The sequence below is a fragment of the Zonotrichia albicollis genome, chromosome 2 (genome assembly GCF_047830755.1).
Source record: "Zonotrichia albicollis isolate bZonAlb1 chromosome 2, bZonAlb1.hap1, whole genome shotgun sequence".
Taxonomy (NCBI): Eukaryota; Metazoa; Chordata; class Aves; order Passeriformes; family Passerellidae; genus Zonotrichia; species Zonotrichia albicollis.
The window spans coordinates 80,932,669-80,960,560 of record NC_133820.1 but is presented as its reverse complement, the minus strand read 5'-3'; the positions used below and the strand labels follow the sequence as shown (position 1 = coordinate 80,960,560).

Sequence of the window (27,892 nt, the reverse complement as noted above, 5' to 3'; positions counted from 1 at the left end):
CCCTCTGCTCCGACCCCACCTGCAGGGCTGCATCAGCTCTGGGGTCCCAGCACAGGAAGGACATGGACCAGTGGGAGTGAGTTCAGAGAAGGGCCAGGAGCATGATTAGAGGGATGGAGCACCTCTCCCATGAGGAAAGGCTGAGAAAATCAGGATTGTTCAGGCTGCAGAAGAGAAGGCTTCAGGGTAACCTAATTGTGGCCTTGCAGTACCTGAAGGGAACCTACAAGAAAGCTGGAGATGTTTACTAGAGCATATTGGGAAAGGAAAAGGGGGAATGGCTTCAAACTGAAAGAGGGCAGGTTTGGATTAGATGTTAGGAAGGAATTCTTTACACTGAGGGTGGTAAGGAATGGGAATACTTGCTCAGAGAAGTTGTGGATGCCCCATCCCTGGAAATGTTTAAGGCCAGGTTGGACAGGGTTCGGAGATCCCTGGCCTAGTGGAAGGTGTGCTTGCCTTGGTGGGGGGTGCTGGAACTAGATTGTCTTTGAACTCCCTTCCTACCAAAACCATTCCATGATTACGCCACAATCAACATTTGAGTACCAAAGGATTCTTGTTTGTTTGTTTATAGGTAAGGGATTCATAATGCTTAAGTCACCTAAACAATTATGGCTTACATAAAATGGCTTATTTAAAAGAGGAATGAGGTTTCAAGAATAAGTTTATCTAATCACTCCCTTCCTTCCATGAGATACTTTATATAAACTATTGTTGAACTGCACATGTAGAAACAGCACCTCTAGGGCCTCTTTAGGTCAAAGATAATCCCTTGAATTCCCCTTGCAACAGCCAGGCAGCCGGGTCACATCCAAATGCAGAGGTATGACCCCTACTCACAGACATTCATTCACATTAGGCACAACTGCTTACCTTGGCAGGTAAGAGCTGAAAGTCCCGCCCATGGAGACAGAAGCACACTGAGCACTCACTGCTCCCCAGGCTGGAGAGTAAGGAGCAGAATAGCAGGGTGGGAATCTGCAGGTGGATGGTCAAGAACTGCACCAGCCACACAAGCCACAAAGAGCAAGTGTAATCACTGAGAGATCATGAGGTTTGAATCTCGGGAGCGCAAGAGGTAGAAATATTGATGCGGGGGAAAGATGGCTGAGTCAAAGAGGAAAATGAAATCAAACTAAGCAGAACATACCGTTTCACTTTCAGTGACAGGGAAAGTCACCCAGGCTTAGTCATCTCCTGTTTTAACGAGTATTTCTGAATTAATAAGTCATGCCTGAAAATTAAAACCCCGTATCTGCTTTCAAGAGTGATTGTGCTACTACCCCAAATCCTTTTAATTATGAAACCTCACCCATCATTCACAGTGGATATTTAAATAGTGTGTTCTGTATGAAAATGCTGATTTTTAGTGTGTGTATTAGTATAAAGGCATTGTAATGGTGGGCCCGAAATCCTACTGGGCTTCATGCCTTAAAAATTCAAAAGGAAAAAGACAGCAGTCTATGTCTCCAACAATCTGTAGTTCAGGTACAGCTATAATCACCAGTCAAATTTTAAATAATGGGCTTAAAAGCAAAAGATGACAACACGCATAATTTAACTGTTGTCCTGCTTTGAGTGGTACTGTGGCAAAGAAAAAAATCTTTTCAGAAGGATTTGATGGTGAATTAAAAAATGGAGATGCCCAGTGATCCCCTACAATGAGAGACAACACAGAAGGAGCTAGCAGGGGCTTTGCTTGCAGCATGCACAACCCAGGCTGGCATCAAGGACTTTGATATGGGAATTCACTTCAACACTCAATGAGAAACTAATAGTGGGGATGGGATAGTGTCCATGGCTTTGCAGAAGATCACAAAAATTATTTTCAACAGAGAGGGGAAAATCAGCAACACACACGAAACGGTCAAAGCAGTGACATTGTCAAAGCAAAGAGAAAAATTATCTTAGCAGTTTTACTTTGGACAGATTTCACATACTGAAGCCACTACAAGGCCAAAGATTACTTCAGGTGAGGAGGTAATGGATGAATTTCATATGTAGGAGTGAAAAAAAGAAATGTGTATCTTCAATACAAACTTCAACTTAACCAGAATATTAGCTTGTGAAAAAATCAAAGACAATGCCCCAGATCATGGGGCTCAAAGACTGGATACATAGGGGTTTTATTCCCATTGACTAAAGAGAGAGGGGAAAAGACCTTCAAGAAAAAGGTTGCGACTCACCCAGTAGCTCAAGAGGTGAGCCCAAAAGTAACAAGAGTACAGTTTGGACAGAAGGAGATACATCATTTTTGGGATGCAGCAACAAGGATGCAGGAGCAGGATTTGCAGTCATGGACCAAAAGAGAAGAACCACGGAGAAAGGAAAGCACCCTTACACTTAGAAATTATTTTTTTCCTTGCGAAAAGTAAGTTTGAGTCTTTATTTTTAAAGATAACTGTGTTTTCCATTGCCCTGAAGGAGATTTTGCCTCTCATAAAATTGAGCCTGACAGAAGTGACTTAGTGCTGCATATTCCACTCAGTTTGCTCCCACTGAGACTTGTGGTGAAGTCTGTGACACCGTGCAGTAGTACCCTGTTCAGTGATGTAAATTTGAGGGGAAACAGCCAGCTCCACCAGCTACAGGCAAACAGCAGCAGTACCACAGCCCGTGGTAGAAACGAGCGTGATTCTCTTGATTCCTAGATTCAGGTGCTCACACCTTGGGTTTCCTTCTAGAGCCTGATGGAATCCAATGTGACAGATACTTGACAAAAACACTTAGAACAGAAAAGCTGTAAGGTTACCAAATATTGACATCATGTGTTACAAGGGAACAGGGTAATTAAAAAGGGAAAAACAAATGGATCTTCTCAAAGAGCTCATAATATTCAGAGCCTGGAAAACAGACCAGCTTTAGCTACAAAAAAGAAAATATTTTCAAAGTATATACTGCCCTCTTGTGTACAACTCGGTATTAAATATAACACCTGCAACCTATTTCAAAAATTGAAAATAATGTGGTGCTGTGGTGTCCCAGATAATGTAGGAACAGTGGTAAAATCTTGGCACTAGGGAAAAAATTGAAGAGACAGTTCAGACCAGGGCTGCCATCAATGAGAAACTAATCACTGCCATGGGCCTTCATCCATCTATTATGAAGATCATGCTGGATCCCTAGCACCAGAAGCCATGAGAGCTACAGAACACCCCACAGGCAAAAGGCAAAGCACCCCCAAGCTGCCTCTGAACCCCACCACAACCACAGATTGTACACAAATGATTGACTGTGTTAACTAAAAGTAATTTCTTCCAATTAAAGCATCTGACAAACAATGTGTGTTTAGTACACTCCTGCTTAAATACTTACCTGTGCCAGGTTAATTTCTTTTTTTGATTGTTCTTGATACCTTCTTCAACAGTTCTGTTCTTTTGGAAAGGAAAAAAAAGGATTTTAACTGTATTAAAAGAACTTCAGTGTGAAAAATTACCTGTTTATTTCTGTTAAACAACGCTATGCTGTGCAGAGATCCTAGTGCACTAGTATGTATCACTTCTCAGCATAATGGAAGTTTTACTCACAAGTATTTCCCCTCTGCTTTTTATTTTAGCTTGCCCTTTTCAGAAAAGCAGGTCCTCAAGCAACTGTGGAGCAAACCTGAGAGCAAATGCATAGCCACAGTGAAAGGTACACAATCTCTGTTTCCCACTGCAAGTCATACTTGCATGCTCTAAACATTAAATTGAAAAACTCTCTTAAGATCATAGTAAGATTGATTTGAAAATAATACCTATTTGTCTCCTAGCCATACATGGCTTCCTAACACAATTTAAAAAAAAAAATTTTATGTAGCTCAGTTACTAATTGCAAAAATCCAGCATAATCTTTATAAAATTTAAGTAAAAACTTACGGAGCTAAGTAGATGTGAGTAGCTAAATTCTCACAATGCTTACACGGCACACTGAAGAACAGCATTATTGCTGAAATAGATTCTTTATTTCCTGAAACATTCCAAAACAGCAGTATACACAGTTGTAATCAAATATTAAGTCATATGCCATTATAAGAAAGCATTGATTAGTGCAACTGGATTTTGTAAAAGATCTATCAAAAAGATTTATTTGCATTAAAACTTATTTTCCATAAGCAACTGTTAATAAAACATTACAATTTTATTCTTTGTAATAAAGTATTGAAAATCAACAGAAGTTTTAGAGATCACTGTACCTTTTGTAAGTGCAATGTGATTTTTGCTGCCATTTAAATACAAAACACTATGACAATAAATTAACAATTCAACAAATGGTGATAGACCAACAAAACCATGCTTACCCAGCTGGATGGCAATTTCCAGTGAATGCTACCTTTTTTTTGTGCTTCTGCAACATAAATATACTGCTTTGTATTGCCAATTGGTAAGATTCTGTAAGATATGTTTCTAGCACTAAAAAAGTACATTACCCCAAAAATATCATTTATGGCACAGAAAAAGTTAAATTATCTCTCTGTAGTTCAAGGTTCAGGCAAGTTTAAATGAACTTAAGTATACAAAATAAAATGTACTGAAAACACTAGAAAAAAATTCAAGCACATACTTAAGTACCCCGAAATTCAAAATAAAATGTGTGATGCTTTTACACTGAATAAATTATCTCAGAACTTCAGTATGGCAAAGCTGCCCAAAAGCAAAATCTCCTAGTTTGTTCCAAGGAAATATTCTTTATTTTGCACACATATTTTTTGCACACACTTTCTTCAGTTCCAAATGCCAACACTGCCATTGTTAGTCTGGTAACAATACAGCTGTTCAGGTAACTGATTAAGTGCAATATTTAGTATTTGACTTTAAGATGTTCATTTTTTAAAAATGACATGGCATTTTAGATGGTTACACATTAAGATCCTGGGGAAAATAATACTGTATGACCCTCCTTTTCCAAATCATTGTTACCCAGCCAGCTGGGTAATGAAATCCACATTATGTGTTCTCCACTGCTGAGGGCATCCTTCATCAATAGCAGCCGTCTCTCCAGTTCCCATCTCGTATCGTGCTCAGAGATGACAGTGGCTTTGGAGGCTGAAGGAAACTGTATTAACCAAATAACAAGGGGGAAAAAAAAAAGGAAAAGGAGGTCATAATTCCTGTGAAAGATCAAGGTAAAACACATCATTTACTTCTGCAGTAACAATGGCTTTGGGGCTTGCTTAGAGACATCCCTCTGGTGCATTTCTGGCTACATATTAATGGACATATAAATATCTATGCTGAAATTAAGGGCACTTCCAATGAGAAGAGCATGAAAGACTTGTAAAAAGGAATTGAGTGAATAATTGTAGTCATGAATGAGATGTCACTAAATGGCTAGATTTCGTTTTCAGGGATAAAGATAGTAAAAACATATTTTTGTCACTATGGGCAGCAGAGAGCTAATAGGAAACACTTTCCAAAAAGCTATTGTGCTCAGCATGTTCATGAAAAACCAGCAGTTTGTAAAAACACCGTGCAAGCAGCAAAGAATTTTATCAGCTGGAGAACTCCACCAATTCCGCTCCAGACCCTGTTTTATCTGTCACAAGACATGTGATGATGTGTTTCCAGAGCCACCAGTTCCAGCACCAACTCCTGACGGGAACTCATCATCCCCTGGGTCACCACCCTCACACCTGGGCTGCATCTCTCACTCATAAACGAGAACTTCCAAGACACTTCCTGACCATCTTCTAAACCCTCCAGGTACTACTGAGGGAACTATTTCAAGTAAAACTAAACAAAGGAAAAACAACCATCTGACTTGATCTAACTACTGGTAACACACCAGGCTCTGTACCTAATTTGCCACAGCCATAATTATGTCACACCCCAATTTGCTGAAAAAATGTGTTCTATATGAATGTATTCATATAAAAGCAGACCTCAAGCCTTGTTTTCACATTACTCTGCTTTTATTGTAAGTTACTGATGCCTCCTCCCCCTTCCAAATGCTTTTTGCTGTAAAAAGGCAGAGATATCTTGTAAAGCAGGCAGTTGGTAAGTCAGTCGACAGAACAGCTTCAACTCTCTGCTACCACTGCTTTTCTAGTAGCAAAAACACTGCATGTAAGTAAAAACACTTGGTTAAAGTTAGATTCAGCCAAGCTGCTTTTGTGCAGCTCCACTTCAGTGCAGCATCATTTATCTTTGATGTAAATCCAGTTACTTGAGACTAAGAACATAATCTGCCTCTGCTGTTTTCTGCAACTGCTGCTTTCGTTTCCAGAGAAAAAAAAAGAAAGTATATTTAATAGTCTTCAAAAACACCCCCAACCCAAAGAGGGAAAAAAAAAAAAGCTAACTTTAAAATAATTTGTAAGAATACTGCTATGTATCTAGAGGTGCATCTCTGCTACAGGGCACTGACAGAAAAATGTGTCAGCAATGAAAACCATTTCAAACAAGCACAAGCTGTTGGTATAACATCACGTGGCTTGAGACAACAGTTTTGGAGGGGCCATAGTGCATTTCTACTTTTCCATCACCAGCTGGATAGCAGCAATTGGCTCCAGTACAACAAAGCATGAATAAGCAAGCCCTGGCTCCACAGGTATGCTTACATTCCTGCTACACTTGTGCTTGTATCTGGCACGACCCAGACCCTGAGCTGCTGGCTGACGTTCTGGCTTTAGCTGGAACCTGTCTCACCACTGTGGCCCTGTCTGGAAACTGGGAGCGTTGGCTGACCCTGCTCACCATCAGTGCTGCTCTAGGCTGGGCACTGCAGGGCAGCCCAGCTGTCCCACTCAGCTCCCTGCTCACCCGGCCCTAAGGGCAGCTGCCCCCTCTGCTGTTCACACTGCGTAAGGTTAAAACACAGAGAACTGGAAGGTGGGGTCTGCAAGAAGCCCTGCTACTGGAGTTGGAGAGGGATGAGGGTTGTGTGGACCCCCTCAACAAACGTGTTGTCTGAATTCTAAGGCTAAGAAGAGATGGTTTACACTATCACAATTCTTTTACACTGCTTGAATCACTGATGGTAAGGAAAAAACTAGTTAATATTTAGTTATTTATCTTGACTATTATAATTTTTTACTACAAATTATTAAAAGCCCCCCCTCAGCCAGTGTTTTATTCTATGCAGTAAATACTCAAGTTCCCTAATCCACCCCAATATAACATGTCTAAGAACCTATTTTATGTATCTAAAATACCAGTAACTTGGCTACTTAACAGTATGGCCAAAGGTAGGAAGACAGATTTACTCTGAGTGTGCACTTCTCCCTAAACATCTGATTTATTTAAAAAACCAAAAACCTATGTTTAATCAAGTCATGACTACAAACACAATTTAAGTTTGAAAGAAGACTCTTAAACTGATAATCAGAAATGCCATTAATTAGAAAATACCACAGTGAAAAAAAATAACAACTGAATTCCTTCCAAGAAAAGTCTGCATGAAAACTGAAACCACTTGTGTTTTCCCAAATGAATCTATAAAACTGAACAAGGGTGTTGAGGAACTGCAGGCTGACATCCAGTCTACCTGGGGGTTTCAAGTCCCATGAACTCCCACTCCCACAGTGCCAAGACCATGCATCTTCAACCATCACTGCTTTGGCTCTATGGCAACACAGGATGCTGCTAAGGCACACTGGCAGGAAAGGAGACAGGAGCCCAGACTTCCTGGACTGTAAATAGCTTTGTTACTGATTTGAATCAGCTTCTAATAAAAACAGTGTTGAGAGTACAGTGTCTCAGTCTCCCACTGAAACCTCTTAATTTTGTTTTTCTTTAATATTGTCTGTTGTATGAGAAGTTACAAAATAGCAAGGGACTGGTCTTCATGACCCAGAAAGGCTTCCTCACATGTTGCTATGAAAGATTTAAGAGCTCTGCAGAAGAACATGAAGTAGAGGAAAGGAAAAAGAAAAAAGGAAAGAAAACCCTTAGCTATAAAGAAGTCTAACTGAGAGAGCTTCCTGCTGAGAGCAAAGAAGGTTATAATAGAAATCTCATGGTACAGTCTTCATCAAAGAAGAAACCTGACGGCTCTTTATCAAAGTTTCACCACAGTTGGTCAAAATCTGTTGTTAGTCACATCAGTGTAATCCCCAAGTAACTCAACCAAAGAGAGAATGTGAACAATTGAACTTATTCTGGATCTAGCCAGTATGTAGTGAAAAGCACAGAAATGATGAGAGATAAACAGTGACAGTCCATCCAACAGAAAATGAAGCGGCCACACAGCAGGCCCTCACAAGAGGAGGGATGTGTGCAATGCAAAGAAATAGTTGGAGGAGTTAACACAAGTTGAGAGAAGTTTTTTCTTGAGAAGACTTAATTCCTATTAATTACAGAACATGCAGCTAAGAGTTTAACTCCCAGCTATGATAAGGTGGTTAAAACACATCTTTCCTCAAGACTATTTTATTGCTTGACCTAAAAATAATTAATTTGAAGATGAATTTCTCTCTTTTTTTTTGCATGCAAAAATTTGTATTTGCTTAACAGTACAGATTATTTCAACTACGTGATATTCCAGTATTCCCTGTGCTTATTGTCTCCCAGCTGGAATTGAAAAGATGCTGGTTCAATCCATGACTGTACTATCCAGGGTACTTCCTTTTTCACAATGCTGTAATGGTACAAATTGCATTTTTACATACTACTGCCATTTACAACAACAGGATGCAGTTCTTTCTATGTGAGCACTCTAAGATTAGCTCATGCCGTGACTGAAATAGCAGTAGGCACAAGTCAGGGAGAAGGCAAGCCACATCAGTTAATGATATGAGGCTTGTGTTTGTTTGGATTTCTCACTGACAGGTGGCAATCCATTCCTATTCCCATGTGATTACACACTATCCATTATCAGAGATTACTATGGGCTACCAGCATGCATTGTCCATCACTACTTCTGGCAAGCCATCTTCACCCATTCAGTGACTCAGCACTGGGAGATAGACAGAAGCTTATGTTTTATAGTTCCATATTCAGGAGGTAAAAAAATTCCACAATTTAGACCTAAGCCATCTACACAGCGACTGAGGCCTGTTTAACCCTCACCTTCGAACTGGCTGTGCAATTTTACTTCTGGGAATGCCACTCCCATTCACGGCCAGCGATGGTCTTGGAAGAGCACTGCGCCCTACGATGCCTTGACCAGCAGTCTTGTTTGGCATTGGGATCCCAGTGTTGGAGTACAACTGTGAGTTGCTGGACACTGGAATACTGCTACTGGTACTACTCCCTTGTACAGTTGGGCTTACATAGGCAGTAGCTTTGAGAGGCTGTCTGACAGACACTGGAAAATGTCCCACACTGTGAACTCGGTGTTGAAGCTGTCCCGGTGATGGAACTGTGAAGAATGGTAGAAAACAAAGCAACAAGGTCAGTATGCAACAAATTAGACCAGGTAGTAATGCTCATTTCAAGATCTGAATAAGGATAAACACACCATTATACAATTTACTTGCTGCTTACAAACTGCTGAAAAACCTCTTGAATCCAATACTGTATCCAGTAACACAGCACTGAACTAAAATATCTTTTTCCACCCCCATCCTGAAAAAAAATTCCCAGTCCATATTCATCCTTTTCCTCCCCTCAAAGAGATTAAATTAGCCATTATAAGCACACTAAATCCACCTACGCACTTAGAGCTTTAAACAGGAGAAACTGCTGAAGGTATAAATTAGTCACTGTTAGGTGATTTTGATTTCTGTGAGGTGGCATGCAACCACCACATCTTGCTTAAGCAACATTGCATTAAACCATTATGAAACATCACAGCAGTTTAAGCTCTATGCAGAAAAACAATAAAAAGGCTTTAAAAGGTCTTGAATGTAACAGCATATTCCACAGCTGATGTTACGTAAACCATCATTTTAAATCAAGGGTAGGAGCTCCAGAAGCTTTATATATATAGATTTTTCTACCCAATCCTGCCCTCTGGTGTGCATTTGGCAGGCATCACTTTCTGAGTCCACTGTTAACAGCCTGAAGCATATAAATTAAGACACTACATTTAGAGCAACCCTTTTTCAAGTCTTTGAAAAAAGGACATTTTTAAACCATTTAAAGTCACAGGAAAAATTGCAGGGGAGTGATTCAATTAGACTATACAGTCAATATATTGTTATGGTACACTTATCATCACATAGCTTCTAAAATACCCCAGCACAGCCACTTACTATGAATGGTTTTTTTTTAAAGTATTTCAGAAAAATGGAATTTTATACTCACACACATATATAAGAGCATGAACACACAAAGAAATATGTACTTCTAAAACAATAAACAAAATTAAATTTTCAATGCATAACCATGAAAACCTGAACTATTTCCATTCTCATACTCAAGCAGGAAAAAATACAACCAAACAACCCATCAGTCAAGAATATTTTCCAGAAAATACGCAATTTAATTGAAGATATTTATAACTTGTGCTCAACTTTGAAAGAAAAGACCCACAACAAGCTTTTGCCAACTGCTCCCTCCAAAACCTCACAGGAAATGGAGAGCACAAGTTAAATCCCTTCTTCCCACATTACTTATGTCTTCCTCTTTTTCCACAGGCTTCTGCCTGTGTCCAGTGAAATCCACTTCTCCCATTTCCACTCAAGAACCTCAACTACTGTGCTAGAAAAGATGGGTTTGGATCTTCAACTATCTTGCTCACACACTATTTAATTAATATGTCAGCTACTAGATTCAATACTCCCTTCATCCCCCCCATCAGGAAGTTACCTAAATTAAACCAATTACAGAGAAATTTTAATTCCCCCACTCAACAAGTATATTATACTTGAGAATATAACCCTCTTTTTACTGCATTTCCTCAGAAGAAAGTGGCTCAACTTCAGTAGGAGAGAGGTCATGTATTTTAAGATAGTGTTTCTACAGAGTAGAACCAGTATTGTATAAATTACCAAGAAAAGCAGTTTTCAATTGTAGTATCAAAACTAAAAATGTGAGCTCACATGAATTAATTGCATTTTTGGTGTTTCTACAATATTACTATTTATTATTATTATTTCAGTTTTAATGCTAGCACAAGATAAATGGGCAAAGGAAAAAAAAAAAGTGAAACAACTTTCAATAACAAGAGTGGCAGAATTTGCTTTCCAAAACAGTAATTTTGAAAATCCTGAAGTTTATTAAAATCTGGTGCAAAAGAGCAGTTTGCTTTTAATTTTTCATAGAACAAAAGATCAGTGACCAGGACGTGTATTCTACCACTTTCTCCATCTCTTGTGCTCAGGTGAAGAACACAGGTACTTACTACATGACTGCATCCTTGAAATCCCATTACTGGCTCCATGCAAATTGGAGTCAAAGCTCTGGCTATTCCTCACAGTGACGGGAGAACCAGCAAAGCCAGGGGTGCTGCTGATGGTGGGGGTGCTTGGCATCCGAGCGAGGTTAGGCATGCTTCTGCGGAGTTTGTCTGCAGCAAAAGAAGACAACACCCACAGTCAGGTCAGAACTTCCAACAAACACAAGCAGCCTCAGCATCACTCCTGCAGAAAATCAGAATTATAACAAACTATTTCAACAAAAAGAGAGGTTTTGCTCTACCAGAAGAATATGAATATGTTACTGACAGTTTTCAAATTGAACCATTATGTCTATTGTAACAGCATGATTATTCACAAGTAATTTTAAAGAACCCAATAAGCAGTACATTAGCAGAACTGCAAGGACTTAAACAATAAATGATGAGTTTCACACAGATGTGTAAAGTAGGTCAGGTGAACCATGCCCTAAATGTGCCTGTTTCTTTGCAGTGAATACAAAAGCAAGTCTGCACTGGCAGTCAGACACAGCTATGTACTCTATGGATGCCGAAAGACAGGTGAGAAATCTATCCTAAGTGACTGAAGTCTTGCTTTCAGGTGCCAGTAAGATGCTAAGTAACTCCATCCAGAACCTAACCTTGTTAGCATGTTAAGTTTCTGCAGGCAGCCACTTGCAAAAACTGCAAAGTCTTGATTCTGTTCAGTTGCTTGGAGCCCTGGGACGATATAAGAATTTTCAAATTTGGTGTTTCTCCCTCCTACCTCACTTGTGGTACCTGATTTGGTAGGCATTTTCAGAGTAAGGTTTTTTGTAGGGCTTTTCACAAAAAGAAAGCTGCAAATGCCCCAGATGCTTTTGGGGCAGGTACAACAGCTAAGCAAGTGTCTTAAGTGGTCAGAAGACATCTTCAATCCCAGTCACACCAGTTCATTTGAAGAGAGGAACTGAAACCTTCCTGACATCTCAAGGCATCTTCCCAATCACACCACCATGAGGGAATCTAAGGGAAAACTCTTCTGGTCTCTTCTGCCATCAGGCCAAAGGGAGATGACTCAGTTATGTGCAATCAGAAGGGACTGGGAGAAAGGCACAGACTGAAGGACCTGGTCCTGTGACATGGCAGACTTCAGTAAAGCAGTGCTGTGGGAAAACAAGGGGCATTTATTCAATTGTCACTGACAACATCACCGAGGTTTGCCTCTTGGCCAGGTTCAGAAGCACAAGTGTGTGCCCTGCCGAGGTGGCTGCGTCGCCCCTCACAGCATGGTAGGCACAGAGATCACCAGCTCCTGTTCCACACAGGTTCCAAAGGCTGGCAGGTGACAGAAAGACACTTCTCACACTGAAACAGAAAGCTTGTCTTGTCACAGCAGCTACAAGTGCTCTCTCTCACAGAGAGCAGGGCATTTCCAGACTGATGCTCTGGTTTTATGCACAGGAACAACACAGCATACTGCTTGGAACTGCTGGCATGGGTCAACCTCCTGGCTCATAAAGGGTAAGTTCAGTTCACAGAAACTGCAGATTTATTTAGAAATCTCTGTTGATCAGTCCACATAAATATACAACCTATTTAGCACCATTATTAGCTCATCTAATCCTTAAAGCTGCTAACAAGTGACAAGTAGTAAGACATGACAGTACAGTTCTATCTATACAAGTTATAAGGAGTCACTGACAGTAACTTCAATATATGTGATGCCTACATAACTCCAGCAACCTGTGTCACAGAAAGGTTGTATCTCCAGCAGGAATAGGAAATGTAAGGTTTGAATCCCTGGAATCCAGAGTACAGTCAAATCCTAATAAAGAACTACAGTACAGACAATCTTTCACGAAACAAGTCAGAATTGTGCTTCAGTGACTAACAACTGATTGAAACTGTCAGTGGTACAGCAATGAACAGCAAGGGGATCACCACTGTGGTGCAGCCAGGTAGTGAGTATTAATATCAGTGATGTAACAATGATAAAACAGTTATCAGGCTTCCAAAACTGTCCTGGGGATGCAAACAATAGCACCCATACAGCTACTGTATGTATCCATCTCTAAAATATTCAAGAATTCTGCAAACTGAAGAGGGAACTGTCACCCTGTGATGCAATCCTTGGGCAAGAGTGACAAAAAAAATCACGAGTATGGGATGTCTGTAGCTACAGTTAATTCTGGAGTCCTAGCCTACCCTTTCAAAGTCCTAGGTTTTGAAATCCTGATTCAACATCACAGAACTTGGCAAAGAAAGGTCTGAGCAGCAGGATGGCAGTAGGAAAGACAGCACTGCATAAAATAGCTTTTTAAGTATCATGTTTTATAGCAGAATTCTTTGGACTCTACATGCTCTTCCACTTAGAGACTGCATCAGCCAGCCCAGGCATTATTTGTGCCTTGAACTCTCCAGTGGATGCAGCCACAATAGCAGAAAAATAGGTACAGAAGTAGCTCGGATTTCCTCCATGTCTTGGGTGGCCACGTCTTTTGCCTCCTGTTCATTAGTCCCTTCTTGTTCCAGCAGTTTGCTCTGCTGCTGATTCATTCACTCCTCAGGCAGCAGATTCCTGCTGCACCTGCAAATTCTCATCCATCAAGCAGCTATGTTACTTCTTTGATGGGTCCTTGTGTCTGCTGAGATAAATGGCCCTGAAAAGCAATGAAAATAGCGGGTCAGTTCTGTGTTTGGAGAAAACCCAGAAACGTTCGCCTTGATGGCATTTTGCAGCTTTCATCTCTGCAGATGATGCATCCTCTTTCATCTCCTTCTTGAAGTTTGTTCTGTCACCTGCTTCCCTCCTAAGAACAGTAGAAAGAGTCTTAGAAACGTTTTGTTTGTAAATGAAACGATGGCTCTTGTGAGCTTAATACACGGAACCAGAAGGTGGGAATTAAGTGATTTTAATACAATTTCAGGCCACTGACATGTGAATAGATATGAACTTGCTGAAAATTTATGAGAAGAAAAAAAAATATTTTTCCAAGCTGCTTCACTTTTCAGACTTCTTTGCTGTCCTAAGACTGACGAGAAAATTATTAGAGAGGAGATGGAATAGAGATGTATTCTCAGTTGAGAATTAATTTGCTCAAACATCCTCTTTGTGATGAACACTGGAATTTGCTACAGTTTCTGCTACCTCTTCTGTGCTAATCTGGTTCAGTGACAAACCTAAAACTATCATCAGTTGCTTGCAGCTGGTTTTTTAGGAAGAAGTGGATAGTAACACCAGTAAGAGACTTCAAAGGACCTACACCTGTTCAAGAAATTACTGGATGTGGCATTTGGTGCCATGGTCTAGCTGGTAAGGTGGTTGTCAGTCAAAGACTGGAGCTGACGATCTCCAACACCAACCATAGTTGTTACTGTGACCCACTACTGAGTCTCAACTATAACTTAGGCTGAAAAAAATATGGTGCTTAAGTAGAATGCAGCCATATAAAGCATCACAGGTGTATCTTTGCCTTTCCCAGCCTTCTTTGAGATAAAATATTATGACCTTCAGACATTGTATTGTTGAGGTATTTGTACATGTGAAGAAAATTCACATCTACAAAAGGATAGGTCATGCAAGGGGAGTTAATAATTGGCTCCTGGCTCTTACCACCTTCTAAGAATAATTCATGCATATACACACGTGCCTGTAATTTCATGAGCTTTCTTTAGGAAGCATATGTTGCCCTTTCACATATCTGCAGTAGAACTGCCTACTGCATGTTTACACTTTTCCCCACTTGTGGCATCCATGCTGAATTAGCCCATTGCCTCTACAGCACAAGAAAAGCAGGGAACTGTGAAATACAGATCCTATACCCTCAACTGAAAATGTACATGAAAAGGCCACCCCATAGCACAGATCATATTCACTACTACTAGAAACAGGTCAAAAAGCAGGAAAAGGTGTCCCTTCTTTGTCAAACATTCCACAAAATTACAGTGAAGACAAGAGTTCGCCTCTCACCCAGCTGCTGCCTCAGTTCTGATTTTTTGCCAGGAAGTTCTTCCCCTGATGCTATTTCTTCTCTGAAGTCAGCTCAGGATCAGTGGCACAGCTTCCTTCTGGCAGGACACCAGAACAGGCAGCATCTGCCTTCTGTCTTCTGATCCCCGCACCGCTGGTGGCTGTCCCCGTTCCACTGCTGCTTTCCTTCTCCCTTCCCTGACCTGATACTATCACTGGCCGAAGATTAATTCCATGTAGCACGCAAACAGACCTTGTCCTCAGAGCAAAGCTGCTCCAGAAGAGATGCACTCTTGGTGGGCTGCCAGATGGGGACTTCTGTAGCAGTCCTTGGTTGGTATCATCTTCAATCGGCCAAAATGCCTCATCCAATGAGGTTCTCCTTGCAGGGAGGGCTTAAGTTGACTCTACAGTGAAGTTTCTTAAAACACTTTTATTCCTTCACAGTTATTCTCTGCAAGTGTTGTCAATGTTTTATTTGAACAAATGGACTCCCAAACCTCACCAAAAGCACAGAAATGTAATACAGTGAATCAGAAGTACTGGTGTCTCAGAGAAATCTGTAACACTGTCTGAGCTACTTTAGCAGTTTCTCACATATATTTAAATCTTTCACAGAAATCCTGCAAGTTCAATTGTGCTTTACATGTATTGTATGTACAAAGAGGTCAGGGTAAAGCTATAAGGAAAAAACCTGTGCTTCTTGATTTTAAATATTATGTTCTGTATTATGTAGACATTCAGAGTATGTTCTGAAATCCTTAATAAATTTGTAGACTTCTCTTGTAGACTATATTACAACTTCATTTTATGGGATTAATTTCTCTTCCTCATCTCTAAGGATGTGAGATAAGTATCTGCATTACATTTGTCACAGTTATAGCATTTGTAACATCCCAAATACACCAGGGTCTCTTTAATGGTCTGTGGAATCACAAGCTGATACAACAGAGACATCAGTGTGTAAAAGCACAGATACAGATTAAAGCAAGACCTTCAGTTAAGTGAGTGATGTCATTCTCAATAATGTCAATACCTCCATTTTAATCAGAATTATTACTTCATCTCATCCTGGCTCCACATGCATATGTCTCCCGCCACAGATAGAGCCAATTAAAGATTTTTCCATTAGCCTTCCATGAGTTCTCCCACTGATCACTGTCCTCAATATAATCCAAAGGCAGCAAAGTAATATTGTTTTAGTCCTTTTCTGTAATAAAGTCTGCAACAATCTCCTAGAAAGAATTTTTCCTTTCTTATTGAGCAAGAGAGGTTATGAGCAGAGAACACCTCGTAAGTCTATACTGAACCTGTATCTAAACACAATGTACTGCTGCTCTTCTATGTCTGCCTGGAGTTTGCTTAAAAAACCCAACCAACAAACTGAAACCACAACTGCAGCTTTCAAAATGGGGCAACTGCCAATGATGTCCCTAATATTTTTGAAGCATAGGCGAGAAAGTTACTCATAACTAGTAATTTCTGGAAAAGCAAATTTTTTCAGGTGAATGGTATCTGGCTTTTTTAGGAAGGTTTATGCCAAGCCAAAAACTTAAAAAACCACATGAAAAGGAAATAGGAAATATACAGTAAGATTAATCAGACTGAATGCGATGCGACTCCATGAACCATATATTTTTCATCCACCTCTTCTTACTGTATTATAATAAACTCCTTCATTACCTGGAATAATTTATCCAAAATACAAAGTTTCCAATTTTCACATATTATAAAAATGGACAATTTAAAATCTACATAAAATATCTACAATATCTTTTGTCTGCCAGGATAAAAGGTTGTGAGCAAGCTGATCTCAAGAGATAGAAAGTAGGCCTGAACACAAGAAAATCAATTCCATTTTCAGTATCTTGTCATCTGGGTTTTGATTACTCTGGATGATTTCCCAGTACTACAGTTAACCATTACTTCTGGTTTCAGAAAATCAGAAGCATAAAGGGCAAAAATATTATCAGCTAATTAATAAAATTATTAAACAGAAATAGAATAAATATTTTAAAATTTGAAGTGAGGGCAGTTACTTTTGCATCAAAGTAACAAAAAGAATGTATACTTATGGACAATATAAAGCAGAAATCAGCTTGGTTTTATGACTTTCTGTGGTATTTCTTCTATGAAAATGATTATATATAAAGTATTCTGGATATTAATAGTTAGCAGCATTTTAAGTTGCTAAATAGTAACTTCTTCAAATTAGACTAAGGGGAGAGAGACATAAGCATAAATCTTTCCACTGCAAACATATTAAAAACATTATTTAAGTATAAAACACTCACTAACTAGACAAATTCACTTAAGTTAATTGAAACAGATAGCTCAAAAGCTGTTCACACCCTATCTCTCTCAGTTTTTCTTTAAATTATCAATTTTCTGACCCATCGACCAATTACAAAATCCCCAAAAATCAGGATACCTTAAAAAGTTAACAAATGTAATTTTTCTGATGTAACTCATCATTACAGAAAATTCAGCTGATTTAGAAAGGTGTAATTCAACAAGGAAAACAAATCCACACAGATTTCACACAAAGCTTATTTATATTCTTGCCAGAACTGGCAATAAAACCTATTAGAAAGCAAAGATAACATAAATACATAAACATAATGGCTGTGAAAATGTTGTTTAAAAGTAACAACCAGTACACCTACAGCTCATGCTGGGAGTGGCCCCACATACACCTTAAACACACTGCAATGTATTTCATATCTAAACATATTAAGACTGGCACACACCCACCACTTTACACTAGTGTTTTACCAGGAGCCTTCCCGTACAGCAAGCTGGTGGGGGCTGGCAGTAAATGTGACTGACACCATTCATTCAGGCATGAGTGGAATAAGGTGAGATAAAGAACCTGGATCTGAGAGTGGGGGTAACATGGTGTGGTGTGGTCCAGAAGTATGTCATTTTATCTTCAAATAGATGTACAGCAATTTAAAACAGGGCAGAGTGTCAATATTACAGCAGGGGCAGCACTTTGGTACAATACATTGGCAAGAACAATGCATGAGCTCACTGAAGTATAGCTTCAGACACAGCTGGAAAACATCTGAGAAACTATTCTCACTCCCAGGAAAGGCAGAAGATCACTAGAGGACCAGAAACTGCAAACCATTTATGTGCTACCTAAAATATAATCCTGTGAATGGAGAACAAGGTACAGTGAGAGACCAGACACCTGGTGCACAAGTCAGTGCCTATGTGAAGGTACCTCATGGCATCCCACAGATCCTGGGCTGTTTATGGAAGCTAAACAGTATTGACACAGGGTGATGGTGAAGCCAGGGTGCAGCAAAGTACCTCATGCAATTCTACCTGGACAGCAGAATTGGGCCCTTCATACAGAGGTGGGCACCCATATCTCAGCACTTAAATGTAGGTGCTTCTCATCAGGCAAACAATACTATACTCCTAAAAGAATTATGGAAGTTTTCCAGGCTTATCACACCTTCACCATATTTTTCACATGCAGGTAATTAAGTACCTCACCTAGAGGACCATGCCAAACCAAGTTCACCAAAGCAAGTAGGGCAGCATCCCTCAAACTATTTGCCTAAAGGCAAAAAATTGTAATTAAGCTAAATATGTAGACTATGACACACTAGAAATACTGTGTTCAAAGCTAAATACTGGGTTTTTTACCCTAGACTGAGTGTCCAAATTCAACAGTTACTTGCTGCTTGTTCTTCTTTTATGAAAAGCTCTGTGAATGTCCAGATGAAGCAGAGGCCAGACCCCTGACTGCACATACATGAACAAAAGTGATCTCTCTGGGAGAAGACAAAAGGATAAAGATTTAGGAAGACTGCTGGAATGGCCAAGAGCAGTCTTGTGGTATGTGTGACTTAATTATTAATAATGGATCGTGCTTTCCACATATTCTGAAGGCAGAAACTAAAGGTTCAGTTTTGCCATCTTCCACATCCTTCCTTCTCAACTGCCCTTGTAAACTAACAGTGTAAACTAACACACCATCCATCACAGACAGCTACAGACAAATTCTTGTTATGCAGTCTACCTCCATTTCAATGTGCAGGAATTCTTGAGAGACACTGAAATTGTTGCCAAGATGGTAAGTGCTGATAAGATGTAATACTACACAGACATCTTCAGTACAGTGAACACTTGACTCCTTATCTCCTTGTCTGCCAAAAGAACACAGTCAAACAAATGTTTCTCACCATCAGTATTTGTCACTTATGTGGATCAGAGTTTCATGTGTTAGAGGCTGAAGGTGTAGAAGCTGAGGAGGTCATTCCCTCCTAAAGACAGTGGTACTATTTTAGCACTGTTACTCCTGCAAACAGGTAACTGAAGTCACATCCCCCAGCTTCTGGGTTATGCCAAACACATTATCCAACACCTCAAAGCCCTTGAGAAAAAAGTCAACCAGGTGATAAAACTGGTAGTCTTTTACATGTATACACTTCACAGTTAATAAACTAGGAGTCTAATGTTTTTAGTACCTTAAAGGTTTTCATGCCTTTCCATGCAGGAAATCCAATGCTTTAAGTTCCACTGACATGGAACATTAAAAAAACCATTCAAAACATATTTGGGAGCCACATAAAAACATGGCAGCAACAAATCATTCTCTTATTCCTGAACAAAAATGTCCCAAAGGTTTCCCTTCAAACTGCCAACATTTCTGCAAGCCCAGCAATGCTGTCCCACTCTTGTACCTCCCTGACAAGAGAAGTAAGATTAAAATTAATATGGCACAAATGGTGTACCAACAGACACCCACGCTGCTCTACCCTCTGTTAACATCACCTCTCCTTCTATATTGTCACTTGTCAATTATACTTCCATGCCAGGGCTTACTTTGAATAGAAGTGGTTTGGGCACCAACCTGTCATGTCTTGTTTGTCAGAAATGCAACATGCATACCTGTAGCACCATAAATAGCAACTATATGTTGTTTTGAACATCACATTTATTTTCTTGCCCAAGGGTGAGCTGTAACCTACAATGTTACAAACAAGACTATGGCTGGAAATGGATTGTTAAGAATTAACTTGGGGGAAAGACTGAAGGTATAGGAAAGTAAAATGCAGCAGAAAGAAGAAAAATTGTGATCATAATGAGGAAAGAAAAGAAGTTAACAGCAAAAATGGAGGGAAACTTAAATCGTGAGTAAGCATCGAGATACAAATCTTCCATATTCTGGAATGCATCTCAAATGCAGTGCAAAAAAGCAGCAATAACTCAGGATAATTTGGGAGTGACATTATCTCCAACTACTTTTAACAATCAGCCCTATCAGACCTGGAACAGAAGCAAAGGGCCATAAGCACTCATCACAGCACAGCTGCATTAACAGCAAACTCAGGAATAAGAAATAAAATTAAAATCTGAAAATCCAGATCTGTATTTTACTGCATCCAGAATGGACATGTGTAAATCAAGCTTGAAAGCCCCAGAGGTTCTTCCAGCCAACTATTAGCCTGCTAAAACATGCTCAGCTTTACTTTCTGTTTCTTTCTTCACTTGTGGTCATCTTTGCAACGTTTTAAAACAGACCAAAGCCACAACTGTCATGATCAGGTCACAGATTACATTTTGTAGAAAATTGCTTAACAATAACATCCCTTCATCATTTACACAGGCTTAAACTGTCACAATGTTTGTCACAATTTGTGTACAATTCATCTTTAAAACGGCACTGGCACTTGGCAAAGAAAAGATCACTTCTCAGAAAAGCATGCAACCCACCTCCATTAATCCTATTTGGTTGCTGCTCTGGAGTTTGGGCTTGAGGAGAGTAGAAGGGCTGCTGATAGGTATTTGTAGGGAATTGTGGGGAAGTAGGGCTCCTCCTGCAGTCCCGGATACTGGAGAAAGTCTGTGAGTGAGGAATCCCTCTCTGGAAGGGGGAGCAGCGAGTCAGACGTGGCTGCGGAGGTGGGAGGTGGTCAAACTCTTCCTCATCCTCAAGACTATAGCGATCATACTCCTGGTCACTGCATGTCCCTTTTTTCCCCGCGTTCAGAGAAACACTGGAAGTGTGCCTTGACACAGATGCTGAAGTTGAAGCATAATCTTGCCTAAGGCCTGTAAATTCCAAGAGGAGGATGATTCAGCTTCTGCTAAGTGATTAACTCTAAATATGCACTTCAATCTTGAAAACTGCACAGGTAAGTAGACAGAATTTTACATGAAGAATTGAATTTAAAATGTAATCAGGCTGAGGATCTGATGTAGGATTCATTGGATCCACCTTTCAGGCATCTAAGCCTGAATTCTCTCCTTGAATTTTTTTTTTTAAATAAAATACTAATAAAGAATACAGGAGTCCCCAGACAATGTCTTAGATGCCTTTCCTAAGAGGAATCACTCTCAGGAGGCACACATTTCTCTGCCAATAAGGATTACATGAGCACTAAGTTTTTAACTTTTCAATACTCTTAATCAGAGGAATTACACCCACATTAGTTTTCCAAGCTGTTGCTATTGAACATTTGTATTCGTGCAACAAAAATGTTTACAATGACATTTCTTAAGCCTACAACCCACCTAAATCTTCTGGCTCTCCAAACTCTCTGAACAAGAATTACTTCCTGATAGCATCCAGTCCCATGGACAAGGCTTAGCGGTAACACAACTGTATTTTACACAGGTACACAATCTTCTCAGACTGTATTTTACACAGTACACCCTCTTCTCAGAATGTCAGGTTTTGAAAACCATCTTACAATAAGCACTACCCTGGAAGAGCCTGTTTGCTCCAGATCAAGTGAGAGGGAAACATTTACATCACTTGCACATCCCTCATTTCTCCAGATGCACAGCAACCAAGGAAAAAACACTGCACTTCCAGGAGACAAGTAACTCTGAAGTAGCTGCAGATAACAACCTTCCTAGACCTTCAAGAAGCCCTAATTTTTAACAGATGTCTTTGCTTCATAATGCAAACTTCTTAATATGCTTCCTCTCCCTCTCCTCAAGTGGGAGTTTCTATTTGTGGCTGTGAGGAGAGCGTGCCTGCGCGCACGTCTAGAACTGCCACTTTCCACAGGATTAAGTGGTCAACAACTGTCACGTGCTCAAACATTCTCCACCAGCTGCTACTACAAGGATGACATACAATCAATTGCACATGACACAGATTTGAAGAGAAACCAGCATTTTTCTTTCCAGTCTGCCAATGCCCTGATTCCTCAAAGAGCTCAGTACCTGAAGTATTTTTTAAACCTCACTCTGAAGGAGATGAGCACAGCTGTCATTTAAATAATGCAATCCTTTGTAACCCTGACAGTCATAACTTTTTTTCTTTTTAAAATTAGAACACTTGTTAATTTCTCTGCTGAACATGATGCGTCCCACCAGATATTCAGCAAGCTCTCCTGCTGGCAGGTGATCACACTGCCTGCCCAGTCTGGTGGCTTCAGCCAGATCATGGCTCTAATTTTTTTTCTCATTTTATTATTTTTGATTTATAAAATCACTTATTACTTGGCATTTTCATTCAGGCCCCGTCTGTGAATTTCTCTTGCTTTTAATCTCATCACTTCCTCCTTGATATCTCACTTGGCACTAACAGGATACGGGCGAAATACTCCACTTAATGTCTCAGTAACCTCTAAGTCAAATGCCTTTTATTTATTAATAAAGGCATTTTACAAAAATTACTATTAAGCCCAACTAAAATCTATGTCAAAGAAGACTTTAGACTCAGATTTGTGCATAATTACTAGTTTTAAACCAAGATATTGAATTTAAAAGCCCCAATTCTGTATTTAAGTGGTATTTCATTTCAAAACTCATCTGAAAATATAAGAAAATCGAAGTGGAGGCAAAGAAAGCCAAGAGAGCTGCTTATTTTTACCTTTCTCATTAAATGCATGTATGAGAAAAAATGCTTTAGGATCTTCCCTGTCCAGAAATTAAATTAGTTCAATTAATATTCAGGAAAACATAAACATCAGATTTTGAAAGATCCAGTACCAGTTCAGATTAACATGAACCCAACAACATGCACACCTTCTCCATGCAGGTGAAGAGTACTTCCACTTGCCACTCAAGAGGCAATACAACTTAAAAAATATTTACTTCACTGAGACCAGACTGGAGCAGTTTTAACTATAATGAGAAGTCTTCCTCAGACTGTTATGAAAACCAAAAAAGTGCCACCTACTCTCCTCCTGTAGACGAGCCATGATCTGAACATCAGTGAGGTCCTGCAGCTTGTACCCCATGGAGATGGAATCATCCTCCAGCTCCGAAGTGCTCAGTTCACTGTCTATCGATGACTGTGGACTCAAAGGGGAACTCCTAGAAATGTACCCTAAGTAAGAAAGCATACACTTTAGGCTACAAATATGGCCAACTTCATTCAGAATCATCTGAATTTACATTACAGTAGCTTAAAACATTTTCTGAATAGCACATAAAAACTTACAGAAGTGTAGTGAAATTCACTAACAATTAGCAAAGAGCTTTGATATTCATGAGAAGTAGTAAGTGTAGGAATGGATCATGAATTCCTTGGCTTGTTCCCAAAATAGCATTGCATAGCCCAGACAATGAATAATTTACCCAATACTGTTCTGATACAGCTCAGATTAGTATAGTCTAACCAAAATCTGCATTTGCAACTCTCTTATGGGACTGTGGTTCTCCCTACTCTGTTTTGAAAAACAAGTGGATATGTGTCACTGACATCTGCTCAATACTCAAATGCCATTTAGCTAAATTTTACAATTCTTTTTTTAAACTATATATAATTATCATATAACTCAATCTCAGTAACAATTAGGGTCGAACATTATGCAACAGAGAAAGCATTACTTTCTTCACAGAGCTACCTTTTTGAAAGGCTCTAGATTACACTTTTTCCCCGAGTGTAATAGTAAAATATAAACTAACCTTCAATTAGCTGCATGAGCTAGTCGTTGCCCAACTTTAAAGAAAAATCCCATAAACTAAAACAGTAAATAATTTTCTAATGTCCTGTAGACCACCAGAGACCCACAGCCTGCAGGGCAAAAACTGCTGTGACTATGGCTCACCAGCTGTGCTTGTATCATAGGTGTGTCTGCATCCTCTAGCACTGCTGAAAGCAGCCACCTAAAATTCATCCTAAATTCAGCTATTTTCTAATAATATCTCCAAAAGAAAAGGATAAGCAGGGGATTACTTTGTTTTGGAAGGATTGTATGGAGTAAATATGTTTGCTTTATTAAATGTGAAAGTTAGAGCAGTCCCTGAGGTTCTGCAGAGGTAGTAACAGCTGTGCTCTTTTGGAGCTGCAGAGGGAAGTTAGAAAAGGTACCTGAGGGTACCTCAAATAGCATGAGTTCATTTAGCAACTAGGTTTCATGCACTGAATAGGGAACATGTTTCACTCACAAGCAGACAGCTACAGCAGGCTCTCTGTCTGGAGCTGTTTCTCACCCACAGTGCTCATATCCCTTAAAATAGGAATTTCTGCAGTGATTTCAAGCATTGTAAGGAACACTGCACACAGATGGGTGTGACACTGATCATCAGCCCATGCCTGCTCCTGCCAGCAATAAAACGTAACTGCCTTTCACCCAGCAGATTGTTTTCTCCACTGCCACTGCAGTTTAAGGGCAGTCACAGATACAAACTGACTCCTGATATCTGTAGTGAAGAAGGAAAATGAAAATCCTTGCAATTTATAGACCACAGAAAGTTTTCTATTTTCCTAGAACTTGTGTGTACCCTGAAAAATAGTGGAAAACATAAAAAAAATCTTGAACATAAGCAACAATATCAGCTTGAAAACAGGCATGATTCTGCCAGCTCTTCTATTATAGATTCTCACTGCCAATTTCATTACACAGCTGTACATATGTTTCTGTGGACACAAGGAAGGGGCACCATGGGGCAGAAATGAGCAACAAAGCTGGGGACTGTTGAAGCTGACACAGTCACAACTGTACTACTGGGTAAATCATTAGTGGTATTTACTAGTATCACTCTCCTGTAACATGCTGCATAACACTTGTAGTTAACAGCCAAATTTTAGGGCATTAAAAAAAAGCCCAAAACTCCAATTTCCCTCTGAGATATGAGTTCATATACAATCATCTAAAAAGAGTATTGCTGTTAAATGCTAGCAGGATTAGATACAATCAAGCACTTTTGTAAGCACCGTAAATCAATAAAAAGATAAGCATTACCTGTCCGCTCAGGTGTTAGTATTGCTTTACTGGAAGTTTTAGAGAAGCTGGGACTATTACAGCCATTGGTATATGGGGTGAGTCTTGCAACAGGACTATAGGGAAAAGCCAAGGAGACAGGCGTAGAGAAGAGGCTCCGCCATCGGCTAGCTGTTATGGATGCGAGGGAGGAGGGGGAGAAAACAAGATTTACAGTTATTCATAGAACAGTACTGTCAGAGAGAAAAATCATCTCATCTTAATCTGTTCATCATACATTTTCTACTTAATACAAGAGGAAAAAAATGGTGACAATTCAGCAGTGAATCAGAGGAACAGCACAGTCTTCTGCATGTAAAAGTGAGGTCTAAAAGGTTTTCTAGCAAATATATCTGCCGACTGTATTTTGCATATGCACCTTTTTGGTATATATTCATCACATACATCACTGGGTGACCAACACACAAATAACAGGAAGTAAAAACTGCTACAGTTAGCAGAGAAATGAAAATGAAATTTATAGTGCTCTTCAAGGAATTGTTCATGACAATTAATCATCACACAATTGAATTAGCAGCTAAATTATGAGTTATGAGAGTTTAGAGACAGAGCAGTAAAAGACACTTAACCATCAAGTGCTAAAAACAACTGTAATCCCATATCAAGCTTTTAAGCTACCATATTTTCCCTTCTCTTTTTACACCACCAAATTCCTGATTGCATAAGCATGACTTTTTTCCCCACTGTTTCTTGAATAACAGAACAAGGCATCCCTTTTTCTATACATTGTTTACAAAAAGCTTGCAAGGCATCTGGTTTTCTAAGCAATATCACAAAGCACTCAGAGTTGGCAAAAATAAAGCTAAAGGCCTATTTCATTTACATTTACTTAATTTACATTTTCTTACCCACCCAGTATTAATACAACTGTCCTCTGTTTGCCTATTTTACATACCTTAAAAAAGTAGAATAAACAACATTCACATGCTCTTCCAAAAATAAATAAATATTAGTAATAAATTTGTTTTAAGAAAAAGGAATATTTTAAAATATACAGACATATATATTCTCTGAAATTTACAGAGAACTCATACAAATACAAAGAAAGATGGAAAACATATGATGGGATTGCTTTTTTTAAAATAGAATCTATTTTCTACTCATAGATGTTATGTATAGTGAGACAAGAGGGGGAGCCATGATAATTCTTACACCTAGCTTTGAAATCAACAGCATAGCCTCAATGTTCCGCAGGTGTTCTTTGCACTGTCAGGTGCCACAAACTGATTTTCAAAACCAGAAGGGTCCAGAAGCCCCCAGAAGCCATTCTCCATCACATGGCTACTTATTACCACAATCTGCTGTGTTATTTGAACTTGTTCATCAGGTCATTTTACATGCTAACAGCCATTCAAATAACATTCAAGTTTTCTGCTTTCAAACCTCCCTATCACCAAAATGATTTAACAGGACATACAAACTTTATTCCTCCCTCCTGCTAACATCAACTTCAAGTAGCCATGGGAAGGATGTCTTGTTAGGCTGTCAATCACATCCTCACAACTTTTGGAACAATCAGTTTGTCACCAATCCAAACAGTGTCATTTCTCCTCCTATTCCTTTTGCTTTGATCTACTTAAATGTATCCTGGGTTTTTTAAGGAGTGAAAGCCTCTTCAACTCCTCCCACAAGTGCTACTAAGCTTGGAATGAAGACAACTGCCTGGTCCAGCACAGGCACACAGCAGTCTGCAGGGACAGGCAGTACCTGCAGGGCTCAGGCTCTGAGGAAGGTAGCTTAGTACACATAAGTAGCATAAAAATTCAAACTGTGTTCTTTGCTGTCCCCTCACTGAAGAATTATTGCAATTCTCTCATTTTTGGTGATTGTGGTTCCCTCGAGCTCAAAGACACCCAAAGTTCTGAGATCTTTAAAGGCAGCATCAGCACCACTTTCAGGAAACTGCTCGATACCAGCCAAGGCACATAACACAGACTCCCCAGCTGGACTGTTTGTCCTCAACATTCACTAACAGGATCAGTTCTAAAGTTAAGCATGCAAGTGTCTCAGGACAAAAAGGAGAGCAAACACAGATGAACGTAACTCTACAAACTAGCAATTAACATGAGTCCCTGGGGATGAGATTAATTCACAAGGTGTTAATAACAGCAAACTGATCTAAGATATTCACTGAAAGAAATCCATACAGTAAGAGCAGATCTCAGTATCACATCCACAGCTAATGTCTGTCATTTCCACCAGGAACCATCAATAAGAGCAAGGGATGGCAGTTGCCTGAGATTTTATTTTCCTGCCTAGGACAAGCCACTGCTTTGTAGCAGCCTGACCATTTGCCAGGCCAATTAGCTGCCAGCATGTTCTCACCCCCAGATGTGGTCAGGCACACAGCATAAATAAACATCATTCATTGCCCTCTACAATAACCACTGTGAGCTGGCCCACTGAGCACAAGGCAACAGTTATTATGACTTTGAAAGCAAGAACCCACACCAAGAATTTAATTAATATTTATGGCTAACCAGACTTCAAACTCCTCTTTCAAACAGCATGTGTT

General features: G+C 39.6%; 1 protein-coding gene across 3 annotated transcripts in view; it reads right to left on the bottom strand.

The window, feature by feature from the left end:
- Positions 1-4,103: 4,103 nt before the first annotated feature.
- Positions 4,104-27,892, bottom strand: part of SLAIN1 (SLAIN motif family member 1) — a 49,590-nt gene continuing 25,801 nt past the window's right edge. Inside the window, exons 3-8 of one of the 3 annotated variants that reach the window (XM_005487517.4) lie at positions 25,339-25,488; positions 23,328-23,477; positions 20,906-21,244; positions 11,209-11,373; positions 8,991-9,282; positions 4,104-5,037 (exon numbers count right to left, since the gene is read on the bottom strand). In XM_005487517.4, coding sequence (XP_005487574.4) covers positions 4,962-5,037; positions 8,991-9,282; positions 11,209-11,373; positions 20,906-21,244; positions 23,328-23,477; positions 25,339-25,488 — 1,172 coding nt within the window. In that variant the 3' untranslated portion in view covers positions 4,104-4,961. The remainder of the gene's footprint in view (positions 5,038-8,990; positions 9,283-11,208; positions 11,374-20,905; positions 21,245-23,327; positions 23,478-25,338; positions 25,489-27,892) is intronic. The other 2 variants (XM_014267400.3, XM_074535577.1) reach the window with 2 other exon arrangements.